The sequence below is a fragment of the Prunus mume genome, linkage group LG6, assembly GCF_029339155.1.
Source record: "Prunus mume cultivar Tortuosa linkage group LG6, ASM2933915v1, whole genome shotgun sequence".
Lineage (NCBI taxonomy): Eukaryota > Viridiplantae > Streptophyta > Magnoliopsida > Rosales > Rosaceae > Prunus > Prunus mume.
In genome coordinates, this window is record NC_142703.1 from 20408487 (window position 1) to 20421431 (window position 12945).

The 12945-nt window shown below is 38.5% G+C and overlaps 2 protein-coding genes and 1 long non-coding RNA gene across 4 annotated transcripts; 2 read left to right on the forward strand and 1 right to left on the reverse strand.

Annotated features, from left to right (window-relative positions):
• The first annotated feature begins 841 nt into the window (after window positions 1-841).
• Window positions 842-3163, forward strand: LOC103335990 (costars family protein). The gene is made up of 2 exons (XM_008239027.3): window positions 842-1038; window positions 2701-3163. Exons 1-2 carry the CDS (start codon window positions 958-960, stop codon window positions 2908-2910), a joined length of 291 nt encoding a protein of 96 aa, XP_008237249.1. The 5' UTR covers window positions 842-957; the 3' UTR covers window positions 2911-3163.
• Window positions 3164-3715: 552 nt separating this feature from the next.
• On the forward strand, window positions 3716-6192 carry LOC148916392 (uncharacterized). The gene is made up of 2 exons (XR_016127813.1): window positions 3716-3981; window positions 4174-6192. It is a non-coding gene; the product is annotated as an uncharacterized LOC148916392 (long non-coding RNA).
• A 587-nt stretch (window positions 6193-6779) lies between these two features.
• HEN4 (RNA-binding KH domain-containing protein) lies at window positions 6780-12692 on the reverse strand. 2 transcript variants are annotated; one of them, XM_008239028.3, is made up of 7 exons: window positions 11779-12685; window positions 9520-9963; window positions 9145-9420; window positions 8500-8802; window positions 8347-8420; window positions 7888-7999; window positions 6780-7292 (listed from the first exon to the last, which is right to left on the reverse strand). In XM_008239028.3, exons 1-7 carry the CDS (start codon window positions 12406-12408, stop codon window positions 7155-7157), a joined length of 1977 nt encoding a protein of 658 aa, XP_008237250.1. In that variant the 5' UTR covers window positions 12409-12685; the 3' UTR covers window positions 6780-7154. The 2 variants fall into 2 exon arrangements, with proteins under 2 accessions (XP_008237250.1, XP_088910323.1); XM_089054197.1 differs by lacking the exon at window positions 6780-7292 and adding an exon at window positions 7311-7806 and having other exon boundaries at window positions 11779-12692.
• Window positions 12693-12945: the final 253 nt, after the last annotated feature.

Consider the following 12945-nt stretch of genomic DNA (forward strand, 5'->3'; position numbering starts at 1 on the left):
AGGAAATGAAAGGTTCATATGCTTATCAATAAGTATGGGTTCATATATAATATGACCAAGGTACTACAAAACAAGCATATATTATCTTGCTCTCTCTTGGCCGGCCACCTAGAGGAAGGAAAGGCTAGCACCCATTTTCTCCTCTTAGTTCCTTATTTTCGTATTCTCATTCTACCTTGGTGAAGACTCTTTGGGGAGGCATAACCTCATTGTGCCTATTTTGAGAACAAAGCGGAAAATCAACACCTAAGGAATCATTCCCTATACTTGAATACCATTCTTGGATTCAAGATCTGCTCCAATGGTAAGTTCACTTTCTACATTCTCTTTAATATATGATATTAGTGTCAATGGTGCATACTTTCATGAACCTATAAAGATTTGGACTTAAGATGAGACTAGCATGAATCTTTAGCTATTTCCTTGCTTCCGCTTCATTATGTTTGTATATTAAATATGCATGAGCTAAATGATTAGTTTTCTCATATCTTCATGGAATTTTAGAAAATCCCTACTCATTATTTTCCCTTCATATGCCATATATGGACCATATCTTTAACATTCGATTTACCTAAGAATTTTACCTTATCCGAAAAATAGATTAAACAATTGGATGTGAATCCTCTACTTGAATATTCCATATGTATAAAAATCATCCAAAGGCTAAAAACATGACACCGCATAATTTTTGGAGGCATGGTCTTCCTCTGGCGTGTTCTTCTCCTTTTTATTTTGATATTTTTGGACATGCGTGCGTACGTGGTTTCGCTTTGTAATTTTCCTTTTTCTCGTAAATAAAAAATGACACCCCATAATTTTGCTTTGGCGGGTCCTTTGTCATCCTATCTTCTGACTTCGCTTCACATTCTCTTTTTAGCTAAAGTTTCCTTTTTTCGAAACCCATCATAACACATAGAAGGCTCTACTTCTCGGGGAAGACATTGGAGAAGTGTAGCCATGAATGTAGAAGAAGAGGTCGAGCGTCTGAAAGAAGAAATCCAAAGGCTTGGCAAGGTCCAAGACGATGGTTCTTACAAGGTAACCTCACAGAAAAACACTCTTGCCGACTCTGTTTTGTTTATTTTGGCGATAATGTTAGACAATTTCCTTTCTTTTTCTCAGTGTTGATATGTAATGATGCTTTAGAATTCGACCCAAATTGAGAAATACAAGTATAAAGGCTTTGGTAATTACTGTGATTTTTATCTGGATCTAAAATTGGTTGGACCATGTCAATTGGGGATCTGTAATCTTTTAGTTGACTTTTGGATTTTTTTTATAGAGGAAGATCTGCCCATTTGTGTTATTGGAGTCTGTTCAGTTTTTTTCTTTTCAAGTTTCTGATTTCGTGGTGAATCTAGGCTAAGTAACTGATCATAACAACAAAGTTCATCGATCAAATCAATACTTTTGCTCATTCAGTTTTGCTTGACCTGATTGATTGAGTTTTTGGGTTTTTGATCTGATTGCCTTGTTAATACACATTGTGCATTAAGACTTTCTTTGAGATTCATCTCAAGATGTTTGGTTCTTGTGTTGGAGTTTGTAGATATACTTGATCCTTGTCGGTTGAAGATGGCAGTTTTTTTTTGTCCCTTTCCAATTGCTTTCAGTTCAGGACCATTTCCATGTAGGAGTGGTTTTACAATTTTTATTTTAATTGTTCTTGGGCTTCCTTTGTGAGGTAAAATACTAGAAACAAAGTCATTCTCGCTGAAGTGATTATTTTCTCTGGGACAAGAATGTTGGTATGTGTAACCCTGGTTACTTTGAAGACGAGGGTTCAATACAAAGAGGTTAACAATATGATAATTCTATTATAAGTTGAAAAACTGTGACAGATAAGCATATAGATTTTGTGATTAGTAGAACATCAAACGAACTGTATTAGATTGTTCTCTTTGTTTCTGCATCCTGTGTTGTACAAATTTCTTCCCATTTACCACATGAGAGGGACAGAGAGAAAAAACAACGGACCTGGTCTGGATTAAAGCAAGCAATTATAGTGTATGCATGTTTATCATACTTAAAGTTACCTCTGCACTACCAAAGGAGTTTGATATGTTGTTAAATCCTTGCGTTACGATGCAGCTCATTCAGAAGTTAATATATCTTCAGGCTTATCTGGTCTGCTGATGTGGCTTACATCTAGGAAACTTAGATAAGGGACCAGTGGAAGAAGCTGTGCATTAGAATTCTAATTTGGTTCCTCCAACATTTACTTGAGAAACTTGTAGTTATTATTTCAGTCAAGGACCCAAAAGCTTCACTTTGCCCTGCCAAGTGGTGATGTTTTTGTTCAATAGCCTCATAAAGTATAAAAGACTTGATGGCATAGTGTGGCTGCAAAAGTTCAATCAGGCATGTACGTGGTTGTGTGTGCGCAAACATACACACACTTGCACACACACACACACGCACGCGACACCAACACTCAATGTGAAACATATATCAAGGAAGTTGGAGAATATGGTTTTCTGTTTTTGATAACATAGAATGTATTATTTGGTAGTATTCTTAAGGTTAGTCTGAGAGATTTCAGCTGTGACATTATTTGGGTTTGGTTTTCTCCATGCCTCTGTCCTCGATTTTTAATTATTTTGAACAAACCTTTTCCTCTTGCAATACCTTACGCTTCAATATTTCTATATCTCATATTAGCTTTCCTACTGCTTATGAAACTTGGTTTATTTTCTGTAGGTCACATTCGGGGTGCTATTTAATGATGATAGATGCGCAAACATATTTGAAGCATTGGTTGGGACGCTAAGAGCGGCAAAGAAGCGGAAATTTCTCACATATGAAGGCGAGCTACTGCTGCAAGGAGTCCATGACAATGTGGAAATCATACTTAAACCAACCCCAGCAGCAGCAGCACCCAAGGCAACCGATGCAGTTGGGACGAGTTAGAAGATTTCTGCACTTTTTTGATTGCGTGTCCTCTTATATATCATGTTGTATTGTGTGTGAAAGAGACTGTAAAACCCTTTTGAGACCCATGCTTGGCAGTTGCTCTCGTTTACCTTTATTTACTATCAAAGTGTTGGTTTCAATAAGTTGAGATAAACTGAAACCAGAGTGAAAGGGCACCAGCAGGTAATTGTTTGTAATTACTTTCCATCTCTGACTTTTTAAGAGATTTGAATGCAACAAGATTTCCGCATGACTTTTTTTCAATTTCATAGTGTGTGATTGGTAATGCAACCAGACAAGAGACTTTGGACATCTCTTGAATTATCTTACCTTTTCTAGAGAAGTAGGAACTTGTTTGTCTAGCTTATGTAACCAACTTGATTGTACCAATTAACTGCTCATACAAAATGTTTTAGAGCCACGCACATCCATAATCCAAATCTCATGTGCTCACTCATTTGTGCTCGGATGAAGGAAATTGAAGCACACATGACTAGTGTAACACCCCGATCCTAATTAAATCCTCCATTTAAATTAATTAATTAAAGTATGAATTTACAATTTTGCCCTTAAGGGTAGGGGCATTTTGGTCACTTTTTAACCCGGAAGGATTTTGGGGAAATGAATGGTACTATTGCATAGACCATGCCGAGATGAGTCTGTGGACATATAGTGGGCTCAAATTGGAGTTGAAACGAAGAAGTTACGAGCTACGGAAGCTCAATGGCATAATCGTAAATATATTGAAGTGGGTTATTAAAAATCTGATTTTTCCCTCCTTTCTCTCTCTCTCTCTCCTCCCGACTCTCCCTCTCCATTCGCACAAAATAGCCCCCTCCCCGACACTATTCATCCGTTTAGTTTTGTCACCATCGCCGCCACCTCCGGCCATCAAACTCGATAAGGTTGGTACCAAAAGAACAGACGCGACGTCGCCTTCTCATCCCGACCCTTCGCCGCCCCATCCGCCGCCGTATATAGCCGGAATTCACGAAAATCCGGCCGGTTTTACCCATAACTTCATGGAGTTCGTTCGGACGTTTCTGGTGACCAAATTTTGCGAAGTAGGTATGTTTCTTCATCCTCTCAATGTGTTCTAGCTGCTGATTGTGGTATTTAGGAGAAAATTTTGCGTTTTGGTGGTTAAATAAGCGATGGAAGTTTTGGCCGGTTTTGGCCTCCGATTCTGGCCACTTCCGGTGACTTTTTGGGGTAAGTTTAAGAACAAAAGTTGCTCCAATCTATGTGTTGATCATGTAGGTAAAAGTCTTGACCGGCGGTTTGGAGATTTTCCGATCACCAGAATCGCTTCAGACACCCAAGCGTTGCCGGCGCGTGTGGCAGCGCGTGGGACACTTTTTGGCCGGTCATAGGGTCCTAAAATAATCCTCATGTCGTCCCGAGCACGACGGTATGCTCGGATATGAATTTGGTTATCGTTTGATCGTTGATCAGATATCACATATTACTGGTTATCCAGGTTCGATAGGTTCAGACCGTTGGATCGACTTCATTTCAATATATGTTGATCTAAACATTTCTAGGATCTTGTAGGATTTTGCGGATCATGAATCGGAGCCTCGGATGTTCCGATTCAGTAACTTAAAGTTTGCGTTAAATGACAACAGTCCGATCGCGAGTGATCCGACCTTTCGATGCGGACCAAACTTGCAGGACGTGTATTTTAAACCTTGTTGAACCTGTAGGAACTTTCGGATCGGAAATCGGAGGTCGTGGGCCCCGCGGGCTCGGTTAACCAAGATTGTGTAGTTTGACTCCTCGGTTCACCGTGAGTCTTCCGAGGTAGTTTCACCCTTTGAGAAGTATTAGAACGACCATGTAAACAAGTCTTGACTGTTATTTGAGTTCTAATTATGTTGGGATTAGGAGTTTGTTTTATAGTATCTTATGAAATTCTTGAGTATTATATTGACAATTGAAGTTATGGAATGGGCGAGCTTGGGATTTTGTTGGTGGGTTGTGAAAGTAAGCCTTGGGCTCGGCTATGATTTTTAGTAAATAAATGGATGTTTGTTTTTAAGTGTACTTCGTTCTTCTAATTTGGAATTTCTTGAATAATAAGTTTTGGATGGAAAATGGTTTTAATATGGCGAACGAGGATATGGGATCTCTTAAGGTTATTATTTATCTTTAATTAATATTATTATGATTATTATTAAAGTATATGATTTGGGTAATATCGGGTTATATACGAAAGTCTATTGTTTTAGTATTTTATAGAAGATAAGTGTAAACAATTTTGATTGCTATTTGAATTATTTTGGGCCTTTATAGAGTATAGGCTTGTGAGCTTATTTTCTATACTAGGAATAAAGATTTGGGAAAATTGGATTAAGGAAGTTGATATTATTTTTATAATATATATATATATATATATATATGAGGTTATAAAAACAGTCTATCGGTTTGGTCTCGGCCTGTTTCCTGTGACACGAGACTTCCTGTTTATATTTTGTTATTTTTAATATTATTGTTATTATTACTATTATCGTTACTATCATCATTAGTGCCATTAATATTATTTATAAAGGATTATGTTACTTTGAGATACGGTGTTTTGGATTTTGTACTTTACTTTGGTCACTAGGATCGTATCCTATTTATTAGTTTTATTAACTTGGTTTGAATTATGTCGGGGAGCCTGAAGCCCAGTTAAGGTAAGATTAAATGATTGGTTATATTTCAGTATTACCGATTTGTTATGGTTATAAGGTGTTTGTGGTCTTGTTGAGTCTAAAACCTGTTTGGATGGATGTTTGATCCTGGTATGAATCTTTAAAATTTTTCTGTTATCGCCCGTACTAGGGGATGATTGTGAGGTTGGAGGCCATCTATGTGAATTGCATGAATTTATCTTGTGCATGCTGTCGGTTGGTGATTTTAAATGTGTTTTTAATAGGTTGAGAAATTTGGAAATGTCTAATTTACAAGAGAGATTTTGCCGAAATTTTGGCCGAAAGTCTCGGTTCTTAGTAAGTGGGCCTTGCATCGGTAAGATGTCGGAAATAAGACGGGATTCGTCCCGGATTCTAAGGAATTCTGGGCGGATCCTGTCAGGGGATGAAGGAAATTGAAACACACATGACTAGGGTTGGATATTTGATCCGAAAAATCCCTGTACCGATTAATAATTACTGAACGAATCAAATGATTTACTTTGGTGTGGTTTGGTTAAATTATTATTTTTATTAAACAATTCTCTGTAACAGATTTGAATTGAACGTAATGATTAAAGGACCGAGTTCCATTCTCCCTAAATCATTGGGAACCATGTTTAAACTGAAACTTAAAATAATTATTAATATGTGTTAACATTTAATTAAAGTGATCGGGAGTCGTTAGTGGGCCACGTCACAACAGATTATCCCAATATACTCTTACCATCTTAGCTTCAATCTGAGCCACCGTCTCTGGCGAGAATTTTAGTGGCGGATGGTCTTCCTGGTCCTCCAGGCTTTTGATTTCTATATTGGCTCAGTTCTTGTATTCAGGGGTGTTTCCTCCCCTCGTTTTGCTTTGGAATAAAGTAATATTTTGACCCAAAAAAAATAAAAAAACCCAACTTTGAAGATATGCATGTTGATTACGTTAATTTCAATTTCTATATATATATTTTTTATCAAAATTTATGCTAGGCCAAAATTCTAGTGTTCTCTTGGCAATCACTTTCACTTTCTGCCTCTTACATTCTCTGCCTCCCATTTGGTTCAGTTTTGTTGATTACGTTTATTGTTGCTTGATCCTTTGGGCCTTTGGCCACCCTTCAGTTTTTCTAATCTGAACTGAATCAAGCTAGAAAGACCAGATTGAAAAGAAGAAAAAATAAGTGAAATGGGAAGAAAAAGTAAAGGATACAAGAGTAAATTCATTGAAAAATCTTAAGTTAACAAAAGCAATTCTTTATCTGGAAATAAAGTCGGCCAAAAAACTGTACCCTGAGATTTTAGACAAGGATGTGACAATGGTAGCAAGGCTCTGTTGTCAAACGTTTTCCACTTGAAGAATACATGATAAAGCAGGGAACAATGACTCTAACACACTATGAAACATATTGGTAAGCCAATAGAACAAAATTTACCTTTCCTTAGCTCGTGATTGGCAATATAGGAACCCTGAATCTTCCTACTTTAGTGTACAATATTTGACAAAAGCAAAAGCCGATGACCAAGTGACGGCCTGGGAGTCATCTCTTGCAAACGTGTCTTGAGACCAACTATTGGTCATGATGGTCCCGTAAGAATGAATGCATGTAAGAGGCTCTGTGCTGCCTGGGTTTCATCAGGTGTCCCAGATATGACAATAATCCTGTCGGTTGTTCCAGGACGAGGCTCATGCACTATGACCTTGGCACCAGAAATCTGATTTAAGGAGGAAAAAGAGGGAAAGAGGATAAGTTTAAATTGATATACAGACAACCAGACTACATAAGTTTGAAACAGGGTTCACTACAAAGAAACTGCTAACCAGACTACATAGTAACTGTGATATCCTCAAAGTTCACAGGGTTCACTACAAAGAAACTCCGCTCAAAGGCGCACAGCAACCCCGCTCTTTAACAGTCCCTTGAGAGATAACTTAATAACAACACAACTTTCCCCCAAAAAAAAAAAGAAAAGAGAGAAAAAAAGGGAGACGGAGACAAAAACATAGACAGTGACAGAGAACAAAAACAATTCTTCTCTAGAGAAGTAACTGTGTTCTTCCCAGCCACTTCAATTCGCTCCTCTGCAATTTTCTACAATTCTTTCTTGGGAATAATATACTGATCATAAATTTTAGTACACATGGGCAGCCCTCAAAGTTAATATAGCCAAAGCGGTAATGTTCAGGTTTGAAATCCAACAAGCAAGAAATTTCTCAAGGGGACGCTAGCTAAGGCACCATGCACAAAGACCACAGTTTGATTAAAATAATATCAAAGAAGCAATACTTTGGAAAAATTATGAAATATACCTGTCTTAGACGAGCCAAATTGGAACCATTCTCCCCGTACACAGAGCCAATAACATTTTCAGGAACTATGATCTCTACAGTTGTATTTGTCACAATAGCAGATTTGTTTCCACTGCCAATGCCAAAGGATGGAGTTAAAAATAAATAAAAAATGACAAATGCATCCTACTAGAAACTTTGAATACATGATTCCATACCTTTTCAGTTTCAATTTAAAACCAAATAAAGTGGGTATTTTAGTTAAGTGACAAAGTGAGGTCTGAGAAAGAATAATATGACAGTTACCTAGTCTATGGTTACCTTTTACATGACAGTCAAGGGTATTTCAATTAATTATGAAACAGAGGCTCTGCATGACAATCATCAGTTGCTATCTACTCATGCTTTAACATGGCATCCATTTTATTTTCAGACCCAATTACAGCTTAGCAGCTTAGCCAGATCTCATAATTTTCTAACCTGCCAAGTTCTGTGCCACTTTTTAGCGAAGTCAAACCCCTGCCAGTATCAGTGATGCCCCTTGAAGCTACCATCTGAAATCCCATCAATATATCAACAACAACAACAACAAAAGAGAGAGAGAGAGAGAGAGAGAGAGAGAGAGAGCCTTACCTGTGACGCCCATGGCCTTGGTGAGGAGGAAGGATGATCTAAACTATGAGAAAGTCCAAGATGATCCATACTTTGAGTTAGAGTTGTATGTCGACTGAGACCATGATTAACACCAACTGATGATGATGGCTGAAATCCAATAGGAGTAGGATCCCTTAGTCTTCCATAAGGACTGGTATCGGTTAGCATGGATGAACTGCTCCTTCTTCCAGAATTATTTACTGTGCTGGAGAAAAGGTTATCTCGTAATCTACCAGTAATATTGTACAAAGCATCTTGCACACTTGAAAAATCTCCTGAAATCTGTGGAACAAATTATAACTAAATATAAGAGAAGTTTGCAAGTTCATATCAACTTTAGGTCGCGAAATATTCCCAATTTCACTAAATGGGACTAAATGAAATAGGAATGAAACGGAATATGGAAAATCATAACAACGAATAGGAATGAAACGGCTATAGCTCCTATATGAACTACTGGGAAGATCATTGCGAAGAAGTTGAGACCTAACAAAAGAAGTAAACCTGAAGCGTCGCGAAAGACTGGAATGGGAAACAAAACGGAATGTACCGGATTTTTTGCACGTGGGACTAAATGAAATATAATTACAATGTTTTCCTTAAAGAATGTGATAAAACCCACACCTGTACAACTTCATCATTCTCTAAGGCGCACTTTGGGACCTGGTCACCGCCTATTATTCGTATACCAGTACCAGTTACCTTCCGAATCTCTGAAACTATTACACCCCCTTTTCCCAGCAAACAACCAACTTGGTTTGATGGGACTACAAGCCGTGCAGTAAGAGATGACCCTTTATTTGAGCTTGAGTCTCGCCCTTTTTCAATGCCTGCTTCTACAGACCTTGAGAAAACAAGAACAATACCCTTTTGTGCTGCCGAGTACCGTGATTCAGGACTCTATGGAAGATGAAGCCAACATTAAAAAACTTATTACTAACAAATATGCCTGTATTGACGGATATAGAAAAAAGGGGAAGAAAAAAAGGAATGACAAACCTCCGATGCAGCAACAGTAATTAATCGTTCATCACACTCAGCCACAGATGGTCCAATACTTATTGCAGCACCTGTCTCATTCTGAAGGGCCCTGACAATGGCACCCCCCTTTCCAATTACACCCCCAACCCTATCATTGGCACAAAGAATCTTGAAAGTAACTTCCTGCTGTACCATTTTTGTTTCAAGTGTGGGGATCCTTTCAGCCTCGATTGATGATGGACGAACTCCTGAAGCATAACTCATGGAGCTGCTTGGCAAAGAGTTAAGCATTGAGTTCCTCTGTGAAAGATGATCTAAATGGAGATCAGGTAAAGTCTCATAAGGAACTGCCTCCAGAGGCCTGCTTCCAGTCATCCGTGTCTTGTCAACTAGTGTACAATCTTGAAGACGGCCGGATACAGCAATAAGTGCTTTCTTTACAGAAAAAATATCCCCTTCTATCTGCCACACGATTGAATCATATTCAAGGGGAGAAATAAATAAATATTCTTTTTTTATTACTGACATACAATAAATGGAGGCAAACAGTGAATCAATAGGCCTTAATATAAACACAATACAAGGAATACTTCATGTTCTATTTTCTGTTACAACAAACCTGAAAGGCAAGTGAAGTCAGAAGTTGAAGCTACAAAAGAATAAATTTTTAAGAACCTCCTGAAAGGGAAAAGGATGACCTTGTATCAGCTACCAAGTTCTTTCCTCCTATTTGGTACCTAATTCGATCCAGTGACTTCTACAATATTCAAAAATTGATATTAATCAACAGGCTTGCGAGGCGGTGAAAATAAAGTATGCAAATGGCAACCCAACTAGCCCAACTTAGCAGAGTGCTTGGCAGGAGATCAAAGTAATTGCCGAAAACTGCCAACTTAGTATCAATATCTCACAAATATTGTTAGCCATTTCAAGTTCAGAGTTCACTAGGGCTTTTAAAGCCCTACTTTATAATTCATTTTTTGATAAGCAGTCACCAAAATCCTAATTATATGAAGACATGGTACAACCTTAGGATCTTCTAAAATTAATCACAAATGTATTCTAAAGATCCACTTCCTCATAACTAATCCTGCGCTTGTTACCTGCATTCTATATGATAAAATCAGAGAACAAAGGTGACTATTATCTCATAGGTTCCCAAATACAGATTAAAATTAATCACAAATTTATTCTAAAGATCCACTTCCTCATAACTAATCCTGCGCTTGTTACCTGCATTCTATATGATAAAATCAGAGAACAAAGGTGACTATTATCTCATAGGTTCCCAAATACAGATTATAATTCTAAATATCCACGATCCTGAAATGCCAGTGGCACCACTTAATCCAAACTGATTTTATATTTATGTGCCAAATTGTGAAAATGAATGTTTGCCCTCATGAAGATCTCCAAATGAATTTCTGACCAAAATTTTTATTTCCAGAAATTACATTACCTAAACCAAGGTCTTGCTATCACTTTGGATGAAAACAAGTATTCCACCAAATGGTCTTTCCCTTATCTCAAATAATGTTTAATAAATTATAAAATATATATGTATATATATATATATATACATATATATATCTCAATAAGATGTGAACATTCAGCTGAGCTGGTATTCAATAACAGTGATGGTTTCTTTTCAAAAGCACAAAGAATTCTACTTCATGTATTCTTCGGAAGCAAGCTGCCAGTCTGCCTGAATACAGTTCCTCGCTAGCTCTTGAATCATCACCAGTGACATAAACTACTGTTCCTTATATAATCTAATCTAATTTAACTTGAGAATAACCTAAAAGTCCCAAACAACTTAAGTTAGAAAATAATCAAAATTCTCATTTTTTTTTACTGAAAACTCTGAATAACCTGAAAATCCCAAACAACTTAAGCAACTCAGCATAGCTACAGCCTAGCACCCATACCATGCTACTCAAAAGTTTTGGTCCTATTAGCAAAGAAATCAAGCACATTTAATCTACAATCATGCTAAACTACTAATTATACACAACAAGTTTAAGTTTCCACATAACTCTAAATAGAATTTACTAAATTAGTTTAAAAGTCTAAACATAGCCCATCAATTTGGGATTTTAATAAGCTAAATGGTGCAAATTCACTACATCATACACAAATACCAACAAGTGAATGCAAATGCAGCCCTTTGAAGTAAAACCCAAACTCAAACCAACTCAACACACACACACACACAACTTATCTAATTTACATCCAAAACGTAATTGAAATCTCGGAAAAGCAAAGACACAACCTCACCTCGACCATCTCGTCCGTAGAAAATGCACAAGCCGGCAATTTCTCATTCAAAACCCTAATTTTACAACCAGTCTCTTTCCTAATCTTCTCCACCACCTTACCGCCCTTCCCTATCACCGACCCGACCTGCGCTGCCTCCGCCAGAAACCGGCACGAAACCACCCCAACATCCGCCGGAATCGCCCCGGTCTCCGCCGCCACCTCAAGAATCCTCTCGAACACTCTCAGAAGCGCCTCCTGCGCCTTCGAAACCTCAATCTCCTCTTCCCCACCACCACCACCAACATTAACATTTTCGAGGCCTGGAGTTCTCAGCCAAATCTTGGAACGGATTGCGCTCGGAGCGACGACCACCACTACCCGGTCCGGCGACTCGACTTGGGCTTCTTCGATTCGGATCTTGGCCCCGGTGGCCTGCTGTAGCTGCTTGATCACGCTACCTGACTTTCCGATGACGCCACCGATGCGCGACGCGTGGCAGAGCATACGGAAGGCCACGTGGCCGGGAGGTACGCTGAGGGGAGGCGGAGGGGGCCTGGATCGCTTGGAGGAGCCGTTTTCGAAGTTGGGGTCGGAAGACATTGTCGATAGGGAACGCTTCGCTGGTAGAGAGAGAAAGGTGCTTCCCATAATACTTTCTCTCACTACAAATATTTTCGCTCTCGCACTCTCTCTATATATACATAAAGATAGATAGATTCAGCCTAGTACGATTTTTCTCTCTCTAGAATCTGAAGATGTATTTATGATTTTCTCTCAATTGGCTCCCAAGGAAGCCGGAGACTTTGGTGTCGAGTTGCAGAAACAGGGGGGTTTTGGGGCTAAAGCTGCGCTGAGGCAGGATAGGGTGCGCACTGCGCATTGGGGAATTCGGTGTGTGCGTTTGCACGTGACTCGCAATGTTCAAAGGGTGACGACGGGTCGTGTCGTGTGGAGGGTGTTAAACAAGAACTCCAACACAAATACGGTTCGTTTATTAAACGGGTCAGAAATCTGGAATATATATATACTAGCCCCTTTCTTGTGTGCCATGCTTTTCCCATCAATGAAGAAACCAGTAGGGAAAAGGGCTTTTAAACTTATTGTCAAAATTAATAAACCAGGAATGGCTAAAATCCTCGGACTGGTGGAGGAAGATAGAATATCAGGCTTCAATATAATCAGAAT